Source organism: Anser anser (assembly GCF_964211835.1).
Source record: "Anser anser genome assembly, chromosome: 12".
Classification (NCBI taxonomy): domain Eukaryota; kingdom Metazoa; phylum Chordata; class Aves; order Anseriformes; family Anatidae; genus Anser; species Anser anser.
Window position 1 is genome coordinate 4,608,570 of NC_139733.1, and position 20,200 is coordinate 4,628,769.

The window sequence follows — 20,200 nt, forward strand, 5'->3', positions numbered from 1 at the left end:
ACAGGACAGAGACGTGCATGTACACAGAGGAAGAACGAGGAACAACAGGCCAGAATGCCACACTGCTAGGCAGAGCACGTATTTATTAGCCATGAATAGTGAGGGAAGTGCCCTGCTCGGCCATCTCCCTTGTCCAGCACATAACGTGACCCAGGACTCCACAATGACAGCAGCAGCCCTGCTTTGCCTCGCTCTTCCTATGTGTCTCAGATGTCTCATTCCAGTCCTCTAACCTTGCCTCAACCGAGCTCTGTAACCCCCCAACACCTCTTGGCACAGCAGCCTTGCAGAACTGCCAAGAATACCGACTACTCAGATACAAGATGTATTAACCCAAATCTGCACTTCAACAGGGTTAGTAATGGGAGAAGCAAAGCAAAGGAAAACAAAAAACACTGCTATGCTCCAGGTGAGTGATCAAGCCAAACTTTGCAGAGCTAAAATAAGAACCATTTTCTTTAACACTTTTGGATTAGGCTCTTTCCCCAGAATTTTAATATAAACAGAGCATCAGCTGCTGCAGAAACAGTCAAACACATTATTGATGTAAGTACTGTAATATCATGTTGAGAAAAGTGACATAATGAATACTCATTATTTGGCTTGGGCAGGAGGTATTTGAAGTCTAAGGAATTTTGTCATGGGATGGCAACACTTCATGTGCTTGTTAAATAATTGAAAGCACTTGTAACTAATCTAAGGTTTCAACTTTTCAGATTATCTGATCTGAAATCTTGCCATTGGAGAACTCCAGACATCAATATGATTATTACACAATAGACATTCTTTTCAAGACTTCCACTACACTATATATTTGGATTTTACATCACTGAAAGATGTTAATGATTTTACATAAAAATTGAAGTTCAGGAAGCACTGCTGTGTGTCTGAACTGAATAAAGTTTATCTAAAGGAAAGCTAACTGCAAAATAGAAAATGATTCTAAAAAGGAAAGGTATTCCATTAACAATCTTTACAAATCCTCTTCTGAAAAGTTAAAATGATCTTGATCTGAATAAATTTAATACCCACCCTGATATACAAAAATTAAGCGTAATCTAAGTTTCCTGAGGGGTTGTTTTTCTTTTCATTATTAACCTGTCCAATTTCCAGGGAAAACATCCATGCATCATTACCCACCAAAAAACTTCATAGAAACTACAGAGAAATTGAAGAAATGCTTGGTAGGTCAGTAAAGGTGGCAGAAAGACACCATCATTCATGGATTTTCTCCTCATTTTCCTCACCTGGAGAGCAGCTGGTCCCATCTTCTTGCAAAGTGAATTCCGGGAAACAGGAGCACTTGTAGGACCCCACAGTGTTTATACACAAATGCTGACAGAGTTCCCCACCGTAGAGAAGACATTCATCCAGGTCATCTCCAGGCAGGTTATTTGACAGCTCAGCTTCATTGCTGATGGACAAAGCTTCATTGTGATCTTCCATCTCTGAAACTAACAGAGAACAAAACATGCTGTTTCTCTAACAGGTGCTTTGGCATTAGGTCTGTAAGGATAGAGCGTTTGCTCACACAAACTCCAGATACAATAAAATCTACCCAAAACGGTTACTTCAAGGACAAGAGAAAATCCATCCATCCTGAAGATAAGACCACTGTGCTGGACACATCAACTATCTCTTTCTGTAAGGCTGGACGGACAGACATTTCACAGGAGCCATGGAGGAAAAGACCTTGAGAGGTCACAAGCTCAACTTTCATGCTCACTAACACCATTGATGTTATTTGTACTAAGGTATCACATTGAAGCTTCATCTGAAACTGTCCCCACTGCAAAACCACATTCAATTTTTTAATTTCAGGAGAAAAAGTTAACCAGTTAGTTTGGAGACTCTTCAACTAACCACTATTAACTGGTTAGCTACTTCTGTAGCTAACAATATAGCAAATATTAATAGCATGACAAATATTCCAGGCCCCACTTCATACTGACATGGCTATCCCATTTACTGTTTTTGAACACTGGCAAAAGCACTATCCTTTTCAGTTCTTGACCAAATTTGGCAAGACTTTCTGTGATATTAAATGAATTGTTCAGTGAGTTTCTCAGTCAGCTTTTCTTAAACACATACATGTAAATTTCCTCAGTCAGCGTAGTCTCAGCTAGGTTGAAATAAATCCTTACTCTTTTTGGCAAGAGAAAATACACCTTTCATTCATGAGAGGAGAATGGACAAAGTTTGAACCCTAGCATATCCAGGAGGTTACCGAGCAATTCATGTGTGACAGGTGGCTACAGAGTGATGCTGGAAGGAGTGTGGCCTTGGGCTGAGGGAAGCATAGCTGTCCAAGCTCCAGATTTGTCATGCTCCCTTTGTCATGCCTCTTTTACGGCAGGGATTTGACCTAGCTCTTCTGCATCACCATGCTCATACGCTGGAAGAATGAAACCAAACTTGCAGTGCTCTGGGGCTTCTCCAGTGTATGCTGTGGGAAAGCTCCTGTGATGTTCAGCAGTACAATAGGAAATCTAATTCCTGGAGGTTTCATTGCTAACATAATGCATGGGGCTACTTTGTCTGGAAAAAACTCAGTTTGTTTCACACAAAATCTTTCAGGACTGCTAAAAGAAAATCAACAGCTTCAGCTTTGCTTCTTACAAAGGGCTAGTGGCTTCCTGCCCACCAGTGGTCTAAAAAGGTCTTTAAGTTTTTTTGTTTGTTTGTTCAAAACAAAAAACAACAACAACAACAAAAAAAAGAAGACGACGACGACGAAGAAGAAACTGCCAGGCAGGTCTCATCTCTCATCTCGCTGGTCTTCATGGCATACTCTGCATATCACCCAGAAGCAGCAGCACTTCTGTTTGTTATCTGGCAGGTCCCTGCACTATGCAATCGGGGCGGGGGACATGCAAACACTACAGCAAAAGTATGTTCTGAGGATCAGTGTGAGACAGAGACTCAACGTCTGCAAACGTCTTCAAATTAAAAATGGACACTAACCCTTCTCAGGTGTCACTGTTGGCAAAGGTTCGGGATGCCTTTTTATTTCTGGCTGGATAAAGTGATCTCCCCCTTCACAGCAGGACAGCATCACATGACTGCAGGGGTAGCCCAGATTTATGTTGGACTCGCAGGTTTTCCCTTCACTCCTTAATCGCAGGCCCAGATTACAGCAATCACAGCATTGCTGCAAAAGAAAGAGACCATTAGTAACAAGGATTTCATAAAGTCTGGTTCAAGGATGAGCCCACACACACACCTGGAACTGATCTGCACTTTCCTTAGCAGTGGAGCATCTGGAAAAGTGCTTAGGGTTTAGACAGTTGCAAACATCAAAGCTTTACTTGTGCTAGTTTTTGCCATTCCTGCACAAATGGGTTGATCACAATGAGGATAAGCAAAAAGTCTCACTGTGACACCAACTTCAGCGGCTTCACATGGAAGGATGTAGTAGTGCTGCAGATCACCTCCCTCCAGCTCTTGCACCCAGCCATTACTTTGTTTTTTGTATAAGCAAAAACAACACAGATCTGTATGTTGCTGTGTTAGATCTTGAAAAACGGCTAGTTGCCTGAAGCAATGTGAAAGGAATTGCAAATACCTTGCATATATACAAGGATCAGCAGCAGCCCCCGAGCTGTCAGTATGTCAGTAAAGGCTATTTCCTCTATGCACCACTGCCCTGCAAACCTACTGTGACCTTTAATTACCTGACTGTCCTGGACACCTGCCTAGACAGTGCCTAGAGAAAGGCCAGCTTGTATTTTGTGAGCTATTTGCCTTCCTTTTCTTTCCTGAGTGAATCTAAAGCATCAGCTTCACTGTTAGGTTGATGCAATGGGGCAACCCTTAAAGGCAGTCTCTCCTGCAGTTTCCTCTGCTGCAGGCTGCAGACAAAAACAGTCTTGTTCTTTACTCAGTCACATAAAATCTATTGCACATTTAGGCCACAAAGGTATTAGATAAGTTATATCAAACTCCAAACACACTTCAGAAAGCCCATACTGCGTATGGACAGTGGATATCTAATCAAGCAAGGCAGCTGAGGAGTTCTGTCTGCTTCAGAGACACACAGAGGTCATATGTGAATTGACAATGCCTGTCTGGATTTAAATACAAGTGTCCTGGCACCCCTAATACATACATTTAAGATGCCTTCCCTCTGATTGAAGAGTTATAAAATGCAGTCCCTTCCCCTCTGCAACTCCTGTGCTAATCAAGACATCCAGCTCAGCAGCACCCACTTACAGTTTGCAGCTAAACTCACAGAGCCTCTCTGAACCCAGAGAAGCGATTTCAGTCTATTCAGATCTTCAGCCTGTGAACACGGGCAGGCGTCAGACACATAAAATGCAGGTCATAATTCAACCTGGCACTAGTTAGCTCTGTCAACAGAAAGTCCAAGGACCGAACAGAAGAAAATTGAACAAAGCTCTCACTTCCCGAGAGAACTCTGACTTGAGGAGAGCAAACGAGAGCAGCGGTGTTGTAAGGGTTGGACGCAGTATGGAACTGGGAAAGAATCATGTTTCGTAAGTAGCAACCCTAGATTGGTGTTCACATTAAAACAAAGCCTGTCTCCACTAGGGAGATATGAAAACTTGTTTGCTAGCAGCCCAGACTGCAGAAACTCTTCTGCTGAGTCACTTCCAGAGGCAAACACTGTAGCTTTAGGGTTTCTTGGGCTTTTCACGTGTGTCCTTTGATAATAGCTCTTGTTTTCTGTCCGTAATTTCTAATCTGAAAGGTCCCCAAACATCACAGATAGAAGTTATGCATTGTTCACATTTGCAAATACACACGCGCAAAGATTTGGCTTTTTCCCCCCGCAAACAGCCTGACATCAGCACCCAAATATGTTTGTGAGCAGTATAGAATACAGCTCCTGAAGATGCTGAATTATTTTTGATATTAAAGGGACAAAGCCATATGTTCAAACTAATTATTAAAAAAAAAATCTAATTATATTAAACTATGGTCATGCTAGAAATGAGAAAAATCCTATTTTCATCCTCCCAAGTCCAGAATTCCCTAATTCAAGATTTCATCAACTGAAAATTCCACTTTTTGTAAATATTTTTTAGTTCTGGTACATTTTTTTCAGTTTCAATAGTCAAAAAAAGTTAACTATAATATATGTTTTTACCAAAGCGCTGTAAAATGTTGGAATTTTTGCCACCAGAAATATGGCTTTTTTCAGTCATAGTTTTGGTTCAGAGCTTATCCTTTGTGCAGGCATCACAGAGGGTATTAAATCAGTCACACACTCTTGGGTTCACATATTTTCCAGGTTAATATAAGTGTCTCATTTTCTAGTAAAAAAAACAAAAAAAAACAAACCAAACCAAAACAAACAAACAAAAAAAAAAAAAAACAAAACAAAAAGTTCCTTCTAAAATGCAAAAACTTGAGTGGTTCTGATCTTCTGCTAGCCACCTTTTGAATTTCACCAGAATTATACAAATCATTTAACAACCAATATGATGATTTTTACATCAACATTGAGAATCATACCTTGAGAACCACTGAACCACTGTTTCATTCACAATGTTCTATGCTCCTCTCGAAAAAAATCATTCCTAGAACCCTGTACAACTGGACAGCATTTCGGTGCCTCCATGCACAAGTAAAAAGTTCCTAAGCATGTGCTTTTTGTCTTAAATAGCAGGTACAATCAGCCTAAGATTAATTTGCATTGATCACAAGCTGAGTACCCGGATTTTAAGAACTGGCACTGCTACATTTACCTTGAAGCAAAAGTAAGGACCCCACCTCTGAAATGCCTGCAGAGGACATATGCACATTCGTTACCAGCAAGTAAATCCTCTGGAAAGGAAACATTATACTGGGACCAGCACAAGGAACTATTCCATGAGAATATTTTGCAACTTGTTTCAGCTAAGACAAGAAGGATAAAGTTTTCACTCACTTACTCCTGAGGAATGGCATGTATGATAAGATTTATTCTATGTCTCATGCTCTGCATGGCATGCCAAAGACCCTTGGTGAAAATTTAAGAACAATAATTGTGTCATACTTCAGAAATATTTTGCGTTTCCAAATGCAGATTCTCTTTGTATGCTAGTGGTAGACTCCAGACCCAAGTAGATAGCAGTTCTGAAAATGACAAATTGGCATAGCTAATTAAACTTTAAACTCCAGAGTAGACATCCATGCATTTTGCTTTCCCAGTGAACAGTTATCCACAAGAATCACCAATGTATAAGAACAGACAGAACTAATGAGTTTCCTGCTGAGACAACAGAAGCTGCACTTAAGCTTAGATATAGCTATGTAAATTATTATCAGAGTGAAATGAATTCTGAAATGCACTCTTCTGGTAAAAACAATACAACAAGCAAGATGCTGAATCTTCAAACTAGTTTAAATTGGTTTGGCTCCACTGATTCTCATAAAGCAAATCTCATTTACACAAGCTGAGGCTGTGCCTTGTGATTTGTACCGCTGGTTAATGGTCTGCCGTTACTTATGAACAAAAGCTTCCATCATCATCTAAAACACTTGTTCCTCTAGTCCATCGTTTTGTTTAACTGAGAAATGAGGCTGCAATTCAATACTGTACCCAAGCAAACTGTTTGGTAGTAGATTTTCCCATTATATCTTTGATTGAGTTTTACCCTAGCATTTTCTAAAGTCTTCTACAACACAGATACAAAAACTAAAATGGTCTTTTCAGCTACTTCCAAAGTGAGAAGGCAAAAGTAATACAGCAAGTTAAATCTTAAAAATGGAGATGGAAATTATTCAAATCATCATTACTGTGAAGTTCTAAAAGCGGCTGCATCTCCAGGCAATTTACACCTAAACACTAATAGCAAAAATCTGTAACTGCGTAATTTCTTGGCCTCACTCCTGCAACTTTATAATTTACCGAGCTCCATAATAATGCACAAAGAAATTACTGCTAAATGCATGAAATGAAGACAACTCACATTCAGAACAAAGCCTACAGAAGCATCACAATTTACCTTATATGATGATCCTCCACAGGTATCGCTTTCCTCTGGTCCACACACATCTCCGTCCTTTGCAGCAATCATGCCAGCCAGGCAGCTGTTCTCCTTGATGGTGGAGATGCAACACTGCTTCTGAGCAATTCTGAAAAGGATCAAGGAGGTCAAGTGTTCATTGACATTCAGAGGACATCAGGATGCGATATAAAAAAACCTAGGGCTGCCAGATTCACAGTACATCCCATACATTTGAGCTCTCTTTAACATGTCTCAATACTAATATAATACAGTTTGTACCAATGACATTTGCAGGATAATTTTTTTCTCATTTTTTAATAAAAAGATGCACTGATAAAGGCTCAGGAAATCAAGTGTTGAGGTCACTGCCTCTCAAAGTCTGGTCAGCAATACCCCTTACAGCTCATCTATACCTGTGTTAAAGTCCTTCATCCCTACACTTTGCTTCTCAGAAGCCATCAGAAGGTTTCAGAAACAGACAAACCTTTTCCCTAAAAAGTGAGGAAATGAAAATGCTCCCATACACAAGTTACTTCTTCCCCAGCCAAAGGCCTGATGCTCTGGACAGTACTTAAGGACAGTGACACATTGCAAAACACCTTTAAACTCTTTATAGCCCCTGCAGATTGTAACCTGGAATTTAAGCCTTCATCTGACTTCGGAGAAAGGTTGACCTGATCACTATATGAAGTACTTTTGGAACATCCATTTCCTATAAATGGCTCTTCAATCAAACATTTTAATGAGATTCACTGAAGGTTGAAATGAAACAGATTCAAATCATAAACAGCAAGTTCCCAAATGATATGTAATAGATGTTCATTGCCTACTGACTATTTTAAATTGTACAGTGGATTTTCCAACCCCCTTCAAAGAGATATCTGCTTCTTTCATTCATATACAAAAGGGCAGGCAAAACGATCACTCAGTCCCTTTGGCTTTGCTCCATGAACCTGTGCACAGATTCATGCAGCACAGAGACTAGCAACACCTTGGGGTGGGGGGACATACATCTGGTCCCACGATAGCAAAGGACTTATGGTGGGGAAGGGTGAGGACTGAGGGTTGCAGGCCACAGGGAGCCTCCTGGATGGATTATATTGAGTAGGTGAACTATAGGTTGGGCATACGTGACACTGAGGAACTTGTCAAACCTCAGCTGAAATACTGTATTATGGTACAAGTAAAGACAAACTTCTGTTTGGGGAAGATTTGGTGGTGTGAAGGAATTGGGCAAAGTTGTTCTTTTCCCTAGAATACCTTGATGTCTAACTATCTTTTGCTGATGCACTGCCACAAGAAGGCACGCTGCCTTATGGGGTGCCCTCATAGTGATGAATGAAAGGTTGATGCATTTTAACAGCCAGTGCCTCATAGCAAAGCAACTCCCCTGCAAGAGAAATATTAGCAAGCAAACAATTTTTGTCTATCAGATACTATTATTAATCCTACCAAACACAGTTGTCCTGGGAAACAAAAGCTTTTCTTTTCTGAGAATGAAGTATTTCTGAGTTTTCATTCTAATGTCTCAATTAAAATGAAAAAAATAAAGAAAAAAAAAGAAAAAGCAATGTTTTTTATTCCAGTAAGAACCAGATAGTGATAGGCACTTGGCCACTTTCACAATGCAAGTGGCCTGTTTCATCAGCTTTAAATTAATATTTTTATTCTGGACAGCATGAGAGAAGCCTAACCAGTAAGTGGTAGTTTGAATTTGATTACAGGAAGGGGATTACCACCATCATGTCCTTTGTTTCAAGAAAGTTACCTTTCTAATCCAGTATGAATTGCCAGCTAGAGAAATACATATTTTTTTGAGCTATGAATGGTTGTTACCCAAATATATTCAAGAACCAGTAACTTAACTATTGTTGATTACATAAGACATGGAAACTTTCGTAAAAAAAATAAAAAAATTAAAACTGAAAGTGATTATCATTTCTAGAAATGGGAAAATGCTGCTAGGAAGTGTTTTTATATGTGCAAAGTTATTAAAAAACTGAAATCTCTATACATTCACATTGTTCTGAAATGTGACACTTATCCATGAGAAATTCCATTCCAGTATGAAATGCATAACAGAAACAGTATTATTTGGAGTATCACTGGCCATTTTTTATTTTAGTATTTTTTTGAATTGTATCAGCACAACTCAGGTTTTAGCTACTGTATTACTGTAAATGAATTGAAAACAGCATTTCTTCACAAACCTACTGACCGCAGGCCATACAAACAAGTTGTTCAGAGAAGATGCAGAATATTTCTACATTAGGAAAGTGTTCACGAGTTAAGAGCAGAGCAGTGATGTCAATTTACTAAACTGGTATGAGTCTCTAACTGGGATGAAGAGGCTCAGCAAAAAGCAGGATTCATACTTGTACAGCTGATGTAAGTGCCACACAGATAAACATTGCTCTGATAAAACACATTTCAAGAGATAAAAACAACTAAACTGAATCCGATGACATTTCACCCAGCCTAACATCCTGTCTTTGAAACAGCCAGTGATGCACGCTCTGGGAATATTTTTACATCTGGCTATCAATTGACTATCTAAGGATTTCCTGTAACTTGCTTTATTTTAAGTTCATTCATCTAGTTGCTACAGATGAGCTCTTTCTGGTAGTCCCAGTTACAGCAATCTTCTCTGGTGTAGAAGTCATTCCGAGGTAATTTCTTCCAGCTGTTCAACAGTACCGATGTGTCTGTACCGTCCATGGAAACAGACAAATCACATCTAAAAAGAGGACTTCAGATAAGAAACATTTGTTTTACTGCATGGCATTTTAAGAGTTCTAGGGAAATGGGAAAGATCAGAAAATTCATACCACTGTGTGATGGGGTTTTGCATAAAACCCTTCTGCGGATCAAAAGACCATCATTTCTTGTATGTCCATGGCTGAGCAAGAAATTACATTCCTCTGCTCAGAGTGGGACATCACATTTTACACATCGGTCACCACTGCCTGCCTGCTTCCAAGCTCTATGCTAACCCCAGCCTGTATAACTCTATAGGCTCACCCAGACCTTGATCTTTCCAATTAATACATTTCCCATCTTGCAGTTAGTGTTTTACCGAGATAGGCCAATTCAGCACATAAATAGAAAATGGCCAGAGACATCAAACTACCTCAAAAATTAGCTTTAACATTTAAGTTTTTGCCACTTGAAGACTCAAAAATGGCACCAGGCAACAACAGATCCCTTAATCTGCAGCCTCTATAAAAAACCTACAGCCCCTACAAACAGTGGGAGCTTCAATCCTTTGCCTCAGCAGAAAAATTGATCCTTCAGGGCACTGAGGTCACCTATAAAGCCCAGGTATTGACAGTCAGCTATCCTGGCAGAACAGTGACTAATTCATGCAATTAGTATCTATCTTCTGCTTTTTAAAATCTTCAGATCCTGAGTCAAATTAGCAGCAGATTCTCAGGAGCTTGCAGTACTTGTGAGCATTCTGGCTCACGAAATGGCACAGTCAGCACACAGGTATGTGCATGGTGACCAGCTCTGCACACTGGCACATCTCCTAATGAGAGCAGTAAGTTTTTCTTCATCCTTCCAAGTTTTTTCAAATACTTCTCAACAATAAATGTAGCTTTATGCAGAATATTTACAGGTGTTTCTTAAATCTTTAAATCGGGGACACAACTGAAATTTTGAAAGTAAAACAAGTGAACTCCAAATCTCATATTCTGTTAAATCCCAAGGAGATTCACAGGGACTGGAACATTTAGGATCTGAATTTTTCATCTAAACCCAGCCTCAGATGTGCAGGTGCAACTCATTAATGTATTGGATTTGCACCTACTTAAGGTACGGCTGGAATTTTTTAATCTGTCTTTATTTCATGGACAGTTGGTATGGGTCAGTAATGTCAAGCCAGTTCTCGGTGGGGGGATCTTAACCACCCAGTAACTTCGCAAAGGTGCAACGATACAAACTTGGACAAAGCTGATATATGCCAAGCTTCTTTAATGCTGAAAGCTTTGGGATCACTCTGCTTCTGTTGCATCTTTGGAGTCTTGGATAACTTTGCCAACAGCCCTCCCTAAGGCCTGTATCAGACTAGGCGGGAGGACAGAGAGATGGGATGAATTGCAGCTAGAGCGATACATTTTCCATGTCACTTTGCACCCATCCTCCTTTTCTTGATGAGTTCAAACCTGGCATCCTCACTCAGACCAGATGCTACTGATACTAGCAGCATTATCAAGGCGTATGGTACCCTCCAGCTGAACACAGACATCAGAACCAGCAGCCATTCACATAGGACAATAAACACATCATTTAATGATACAGATAATCACTGCATTTAGCACTTGCCAAATGGAATGCAAACACATTTAGCTACTCTGCCCTTCTATTTATCTGCAACTCCACAGATGCGCATAAAACTGGGAAACAAAAATTCATGTTCTGCTCATGTGAGAGAGGAAGAAGAAACCTTAAAAGGCTTTTGCTTAGATTGGATTTTGAGGCAAGGGAGGGGGAAATCTTTCTTCCTATTTTGTCATGGCATATTGCCAGTGTACCAATAATGTACACAGAAAAATGAAAGAGTTCCCAGTCTCCTGGACATTCCACAAATAGAACAATAATCTGATACATTCTAAAGGACTGCCCTCTACATTAATGCTAGATGCTTGGTTTTGATTTACGTACCTGCAAATATCACCATCCACTCCACTTACAGGAATTTCTGTGCACTCCCCGTTATCGATAGCCCACTGCTGTCCAGCTCCACAGCAGCTCTCAATCAATTCCCTTGTAGAACCTGTATAAAACATACACAGCAAATATTTTGTGTGGAATCTCTCATGTGTGACTTTGTTTTCTTAATTGAAAAGATATTTAAAATAATGATAGTTCCGGATTTTTATATATTTTATTTCGTTACATGCAAAATAATTTAACTTTCCAACATCAAAGAATGATACGATATTGCTGGGGGAAGGAAAAGGAGAGGGTTCTCAGCAAGTGGCCCTTGGTTCACTGATTCCGTTAGAATCAATAGAATTTCACCTTAATCAATCTTCAAGTATCCAAGCTCATATCAGACTGTACTCAGCTATGTCCTTAGAAGGTCAAAATCCAGGTTATTTAAAACAGAAAAAATTGAATACAATTTACATGGAAGTGCATCTTAAACACTATTTACATTTAAATTCACAGGGCAGGATTTTAATCTCTCAGTTTTACAATGGTGTAAATTTTCTAACTGCAGAAGAACAATTTAGCACAGAAAAATAATTTAGCAAAGCGTCAGTACAATGACATAATTCTTAACATGCCAGAATAACTTCTATACTACTACAAGCGATATTTTAGTAGTATGCTTTGTACTTACTTATGTATCATACTTTGTAAGCTCATTCTACTAGTGACAGACATGTAGAACCACCAGTTCTCAGCTCCAGGTTACAGAAATAAAACAAATGACAGACAGAGGCAGCATTGATACCTGCAGTACCTTGACTTACATGACCACCTGGTAATGTCTTTTAGTGAGGCATTGCAGAAATAAGTTAGAGTTTTAAATAGAAAAAAAGGTATAACTGGTTTGAAAACAACCTTGTCTTTGACACCTCTGAAAAAAAAAAATAAACTGAAAAATTATGTTTGGCCAGTCAATGCAGGTTAATTTACTAAGTCACTAGACTGTTGTGGCAAGACCTTCATTATCATTAGCTCATAGTTCACAATAAATGAAATACAGCACACGGAGCATGCACAAGTAGGTATATAGCATACACAAGCCTCAGCAGCTCTCTTATACTTAGTTACAATTATGGAGATCCACATACAAGTGACAACAAATGGAAATGCATTCCTTGTCACAGTCCCTTAAAGTTCTTAGTACTTAGCAAGTGTATTTTTAGTAGGTTTGGTACATGTAGTGTTAAGAAATTGTTTCCATAAATTAGATTAAGAAATTTCACTCCTAGGACTTACCTAGAGAACATACACCTAGAGTGTCCTAGGGCTGAATTTGAGGCTTCATCTGGTTTAAACCATCAGAGAAAGGGCTTGAGGGACATAGGCCTGATTCTGCTAACACACTCACATACACATGTAGGCACTAAGATGGAGTAAAAGAGATGGGCATGTAAAGTGCTACACTGTTTTGTACGTTTTTCCCTGTGGCTATCCATTTCAGATGTAAATGTTCAGGTTGCAGTGAAAGAGGACAAACTAGTGGGTTTGCAGTACACCCGATACCTACTGTATAGAACTGAGCCAAGCCACATCAGACTGGTCAGAAACAGTATCTTTTGGAGTCTTTACAGAAGTTTAACTTGCGATGGGACATCTGCCACGCTACTGGGGTGCAAACACCAACCAAACACTAACATAAGCCAACTGAACTGATGCTGAAGTGCAAGGAGCCTTCCCTACGGCAGCAGCTGGCAAGGACGGCACCGTGTCGCCAGCAAGATTTCTCCACCTACCGCGCATGCAGCCGCTGGGCTTCGTTGCACAAAGCAGGCTGCCTCCCCCTCACCAGCTAACAGGGTACAAATACGATGAAGTGTTGCTTTTTAGAGGGACAGAAGGTAGGTTATAAATGCTTCGGGGCTGTGATTTTGCAGTAGTGCTATACATGTCAGTACACATAATAAAGACGTTTCAGACTCAAAGGCAGTGGCACAGCAGTGAGGAGTTGGAGCAGTGCCTGCTCTCTTCCATTTGAAGTGCTCCACTTCCTTTTAAATTCATTTATATGGAGATAAGGAACATTTTGTGCATTTTATTAATCCTTCCAGGCCTGTCTCTGGCATGGTTTGTTGTTACCATTATGAGAAAACCAGATAAAAGCACCCCAAAGCTTAACCTAAGGCTGAGATGTAGATGTGTAGGTGCAATGGACCTTGAGTAGCTCCACATCTGAGCACTCCCTGACCAACATCCAGCAACCCACTCTGACTATTTTCAAGGTCATCCTTCCATGTACTTGCAAGGTTGTCCCTCAGCCAGTTTTTAGGTAAATCCCTCCCAAATCAGTCCTGCCTACAGTGGGAGGGGAAGACCTCTTCTCTACAAGAGTTTTAGGAAAAATGCCACTGCCGCAGGATGGCACTGCTGAAGATGCACTGCCCTCCAATTAACTCAGCAACAAAACTAAAGATGTGGAAAAACAGTCTCTACCAGACCATAGGAACACCTCTGCAGCCATTCACTTTAAATGAGGGCCCTCTCCTCCAGCACGTTGACAACAGTGTTAAATGGCAGCCCCTCCAATACGCCAGATTTCTTGAAAAAGCAGAATTCTTTCGTCTGCATTTGGTATATGCTGTAAATTCATCGAATTTTTCTGTTGTTTTGTTTTCAAAACTCTAACACTTATGGTTAAGTGAGACATTTGCCGAAATGACTACAATTCAAAACATCTGGGTATCCATGGTGCACAATTCGCAAGGAACAGAAACAGCCTACATTACCAGAACATTTCTACTGTCACATACTTACAGCAGTTATTCTGTTTCAAACAATAGCAGAACTTTATATATAATCTCGTAGAGCTAAGTAGTCATTAGATAGCAAGATTAAGAAGTTTAAATGAAATGTAGTACTATCTCCAATGTTAAAAAAAATAATTGGCACTTCTGCAAATAATACAAACCTCCTCAATGGAAGACTATTCCTTTGTACTTGCTGCAGTTAATTTAGGAGATAATACTACGTTTTGGAAACTGTATATTCTCCTCACCAGCATGACTTGCTTTAGAAAAGCAAATAAGAAAACTAAATGCACATTCAAAATACAGTGTTCGCTATCATGACACGTCTGCTCATGAGAAAACCACACCTTAAGAAACAATATTTAACAGGAGGAAAAAAGAGCGGGAGAAAGAAAGAATACACATTGCATTACTGAGATCTCATGGGAGGAAAACGACCAAATTTCCTTTCCTTCGGTGTGCTTTGACCCCTGTAGGGCTCATTTCACACACGGTATGGCTGTGCCTTAACAGACCTGAGCGTGACGGGGCCGAGCAGCATCAAGCACTCCGGCTGCCTGAAGAAACGCAGCTCGGGGATGGTCTCGCCACACGACTAAGCCATGGTACCAAGGATGGGGAGGACAGCCCCACTTCAAGCTCGGGGCTGAGCCTGAGCTGCTTGTGGAGGCGAGGGCCTCGTGCCCTGTTGTCGGCAGAAATGCAGAGCTTTGCTTCCAACACTTCTGAGAGGTGTTATGGTGAGCGAACGCCTCAGAAATATCCCATGCACAGTACAGCCTGCTGACTGGGTCCCGCTACAGACAGCTTCATTTCAGCCCTCAGCCCTGAGGGGAAAAAGAGGCTGCACTTCACATTTCTGTAAAGTTGCCTTTGTTTTTCTGAAGGCTTAGGGGAGAAACAACCCAACATAGTCCCGATGCCATCCTCATGGCACCCTCACCCAGTGGAGCACCGCTGGGGAGGGGTTTTGATGCCTGGAGCCATTTCTAACCTCCCACATCGCCACACTCAGGCCCCCACGCAGGAGCACACAGCACCTTAACAAACTGCAAACGGACTTCAGTCCGTGCAATGGTTTCCTTTTATGCACCATATTAACATGCTGGAAATATACTTCAGTCTTTAAGGCTGTATTATGTGTAAGAGTTGCTTTATGACATGAGAGGAATGATATCTGCAGTTAAACTAGGCAGAAAATACAGCTGGTACCAGATAATTGCAAAATATTGCTATAAAAGAGTTTTTCAACAGAGTTTTAATTCAGTCCCTGGTGGAAACTCCATTCATTTTACCTAGTGCTGAAACACATCCATAGCTCTGGTATTACTAGTTTTAAAACACAAGAATACGGCAGAATTTACAAATCTATATTGCAGTAATCTACATGATTTATAGTTCAAATAAAAATGAGCTACTCGTTCCTCACTAAAGATTCAATATCAGATTGCTTTACTGAAGTGCCATACTATTAAGCAGTCATATTTACAAAATACACTGTCTTTTGTTACGATCTTATGAATAATTAAATCTAGAATGCAGTTATAATAAAATGAACAAACTATTACATTTTATCTCAATCAGGAATTAGAAAAACTGAATAATTCATAACAGGTCTTGCAGTCATTAGCATGGATTTATGAGATTTTGATTAGACATTAGCAAGAACAAATATATACAACTAGATACATGCCCAAGACTGAAGAACACATAGCTTCCACGCTGGTTGGAAACTATAAGCTACATGTATAACAGACTTTGAAATACTTAAGCATTCAAATAGAGCTTTGTTCATTTGAGGCTTTCACACTATTAGCAGATTTAGAAGTAGATTTGCATCTCTCATGGAAAGCAAAATCATTTCATTTGAGAAGACCATAATCCTGAATATTTGCTATACTGTGTGCATCTTTAATACTTCATAGAGCCATTTAAAAAGACACCTATTAACAGATAAATTACTGTTTATGAATTTCTTCTCTGGAAGAAAAAAGTAATTTATTTCAGACTGTACTATAACATGGCATCATGTCTCCTCACTTGTTTTCAATTTACTAACTTATCTCCTACAATTATCATTCTACATCACTCTGAAGATATGAACTAAAGCACATTTTGGCCTAATCTCAAAACTTTGTGTATTGTTTTTTAGTGACGTTTCAAATTTAATGCAAATATTTAGAGAAACATTTCTCCCTCCAGAGAATTTTAACTCATCCTTCACCATGCCTGAAAATGTCATGCTGTCCCAGGGCATGGTCCAAGCCTGATTAGCAGTGGGAAGGCCTCCTATTGACTTGGGGTCACACATCCATATACACACAGAATTTATGTGCTGCAACCCAGGACGTTCATCTTTCCCCTAGAAAAATCCGGCAAGCGTGTGGTTTTTAGGAAGTTTCACTGAACCTCAAACATTACACAGAGGAAAACAAAGTTAAAGGTTCCTAGATTATTTTTATCCCACACAACGAACAATAAGCTTGTAAGAACAGTAAAGTAGACAAAACAGATTTTCGAAGGACCCTGCCTGCCATCTTTTCATTCCCCAGTGCGTTTCAAGAATGGTAAAACATCAGCCAGCTGTATGACTGGTCAAGGAGGGACAGAATATTTCAGGTCTTTTTTTTTTTTGTCCAGATTTTTTTGACATAAAATTAAAGTTTCACTGATTTAAGTTGCGCCTAAATTGCCACTCAGAACATTAATGCCGTTTAACATCTCTGATTTCATTACTTACTTCCGTTCTCACTTTAATTTTGCAGAACACTTGCACCAATGGACTAAATCCTGTCGTGCAAATATCCATTCTTTGAGGTAATGCAAATACTAACTGGTTAAGCTATTAGAACATTCTTATCCACCATTTTCCTCTTCAAAATGTTTTTTTTTGTTGTTTTTTGTTTGTTTGTTTTGTTTTTTTTGTCTACCCAGAACACAGATGAACCTCAGGGCTTCAGCATTTCATCCCATGATGTGAGCAGTGACCAGTCACACTAACTAATTCATCCAACCTTTCCACTCAAGAGCAGCAAGTGATGGGTTAAATCTTGGCTATTAACTTGGATAATATCAAGATTTCATTTAGTTGAAATAAACAATGATTTCCCTTCCTACTAAAAATAACTATGTGAGCCATAACACATTAAAGAGTCTTAGATAGGCATTTTCATCTACAGAGAGGCACAGGCAGACATACTGCAAAGGGCTTCAGTATATCCATTTGATCCAAGACACAGATAAATTTCAATACTAACATCACTCACAAATAAAATTACCTATTAGCCAGGGAAAACCACTGTACCATGTTCCAGATGAAGCACAAATCAGTGGGATGAGCAGCATTTCAGAGGCAGAGTAATGTGCTGAGCCCTGACCTGAGGCAGCACTGTTTCTCCACTGCTGGCTTTAATTTATGCTGTTAATTGCTGGATTGTCACTCAGGCACTCAACATGTGAAAGAGGAAATGTTCATACCTCCCATAACTGAGCTGAGCTTGTGTTCTTATGATGAAGCACATTATTCAGTTGCTATACCAGAGGAAAATTATGTTCCCTACAATTATAGTACTTACTCTTTTGAGGGGAAAGAAAACAAAAACAACAAAAAAACTACCATAAACAACAACAGAAACAAAACAACACAGGATCTTGTAAGGAAAACAGTTTGTTCACTAAGATTAATTCTGATGCAGAGCCTTCTAGAAATAAGGCACTCCATTAAAATGTGTCACCATTTTGAAGGATCTCATTGCTCATCCACACAATAAGCTGAGAGACGTGACTCTCAAGCTGTAATGTTATTTTGAAAAAGCATCTTCAGAAACTGCCCAAGTTCTGGGAGGATATAAATCAGCCACCCCCCAGAGCCTGGTGGAGCAGTGTCATGGCTCAGCATCACCTGTACACCAGCCTGCAACACACCAGGCTAATGAACCAGCCTCTGAGAGCAGTTAATGAGTCTTCCCACTGACACTCGTGGCAGATAATGAGTTCCCAAGTAGCAAAGCATGAAGACTGACTCCTGAGTTGCTGGAGTAAGCTAGCATTTTTTCACATCCTAAAAGAAAGCTATTATTTGGAATAATAACTCATCTGGTTGGACAGATTGGCCTACCTTGATGCAATCATCTTCACCCACCAGAAAAGAGTGGAGAAAGAACAGAAACGCTACCAGAGCAGAACAGGAACAGTTTCCATCACCCTTCCATGAGCACACACGGTCAAGGAAGGGATCAAAGCAGAGCGCTGCTTTTCCTGTCTAGCCAATGCTCATGACTTGTTTCCTGCTCCCTTATTTAAAAAAAAAAAAAAAAAGGCAAGATTTTTAGAATTTTATAGTTATATATATATACCTTCTCTTTTAAAGGAAATGATATCATAGAATCATAGAATATCCTGAGTTGGAAGGGACCCTTAAGGATCATCAAGTCCAACTCTTGATACCGCACAGGTCTACCCAAAAGTTCAGACCATGTGACTAAGTGCACAGTCCAATCTCTTCTTAAATTCAGACAGGCTCGGTGCAGTGACCACTTCCCTGGGGAGCCTGTTCCAGTGTGCAACCACCCTCTCTGTGAAGAACCCCCTCCTGATGTCAAGCCTAAATTTCCCCTGCCTCAGCTTAACCCCGTTCCCGCGGGTCCTGTCACTAGTGTTAATGGAGAAAAGGTCTCCTGCCTCTCGACACCCCCTTACGAGGAAGTTGTAGACTGTGATGAGGTCTCCCCTCAGCCTCCTCTTCTCCAGGCTGAACAGGCCCAGTGACCTCAGCCGTTCCTCGTACGTCTTCCCCTCCAGGCCTTTCACCATCTTCGTAGCCCTCCTCTGTACACTCTCCAACAGTTTCATGTCCTTTTTATACTGTGGTGCCCAGAACTGCACACAGTACTCAAGGTGAGGCCGCACCAGCGCAGAGTAGAGTGGGACAATCACCTCCCTTGACCTACTAGCGATGCCGTGCTTGATGCACCCCAGGACACGGTTGGCCCTCCTGGCCGCCAGGGCACACTGCTGGCTCATATTCAACTTGCTGTCTACCACGACCCCCAGATCCCTCTCTTCTAGGCTGCTCTCTAGCGTCTCATCGCCCAGTCTGTACGTGCAGCCAGGGTTTCCCCGTCCCAGGTGCAGGACCCGGCACTTGCTCTTATTGAACTTCATGCGGTTGGTGATCGCCCAGCTCTCCAACCTATCCAGATCCCTCTGCAAGGCCTTTCCACCCTCATTCGAGTCCACAACTCCTCCAAGTTTGGTGTCATCAGCAAACTTGCTCAAAATACCTTCTATTCCTACATCCAGATCGTTTATAAAAATATTGAAAAGTACCGGCCCTAAAATGGAGCCTTGAGGGACCCCACTGGTGACCGCCCTGCCTATCTATAGACCGTCTGTAGACCTAGCACATACATTTCACAAGAATTATTTGCTTGCACTGTAGAAATAAGGTATTGCATTTCCTTATCAAATAGCTGTCTGAGAACACAAAACCATACATTATGGCAAAGAGCGAAGAAGAACTTCAGATAACGATTAACTTGAAGTAGTTCTTCAAATAGTGAAAAATACCTTTTTCCAGTGGTATTTTATCTGCCCAATCTCTTCCTCATTCAAAGCTTTAATAAATAATAATAATAAAAATGTACTGTAGCTTTACCCCTTAATAGGTTGTCATTTCTTATCAATAGTTTGAGAGTCTTTATTAAATTCCCTCATTGAATTTCACTATTTGGTTGTGCAGTGTAACCTGTTCTTGATTTATCTGAGACAGCTAGGAAGACG

At 40.3% G+C, this 20,200-nt stretch overlaps 1 protein-coding gene across 7 annotated transcripts in view; it reads right to left on the reverse strand.

Annotated features, from left to right (window-relative positions):
* Nucleotides 1–20,200, reverse strand: part of FBLN2 (fibulin 2) — a 105,970-nt gene that overhangs the window by 24,744 nt on the left and 61,026 nt on the right. For all 7 annotated transcript variants that reach the window (XM_083796410.1, XM_083796411.1, XM_083796412.1 and 4 more), the window contains 4 exons: nucleotides 11,622–11,733; nucleotides 6,954–7,083; nucleotides 2,965–3,151; nucleotides 1,248–1,454 (listed from right to left, as the gene is read on the reverse strand). In XM_083796410.1, coding sequence (XP_083652536.1) covers nucleotides 1,248–1,454; nucleotides 2,965–3,151; nucleotides 6,954–7,083; nucleotides 11,622–11,733 — 636 coding nt within the window. The remainder of the gene's footprint in view (nucleotides 1–1,247; nucleotides 1,455–2,964; nucleotides 3,152–6,953; nucleotides 7,084–11,621; nucleotides 11,734–20,200) is intronic.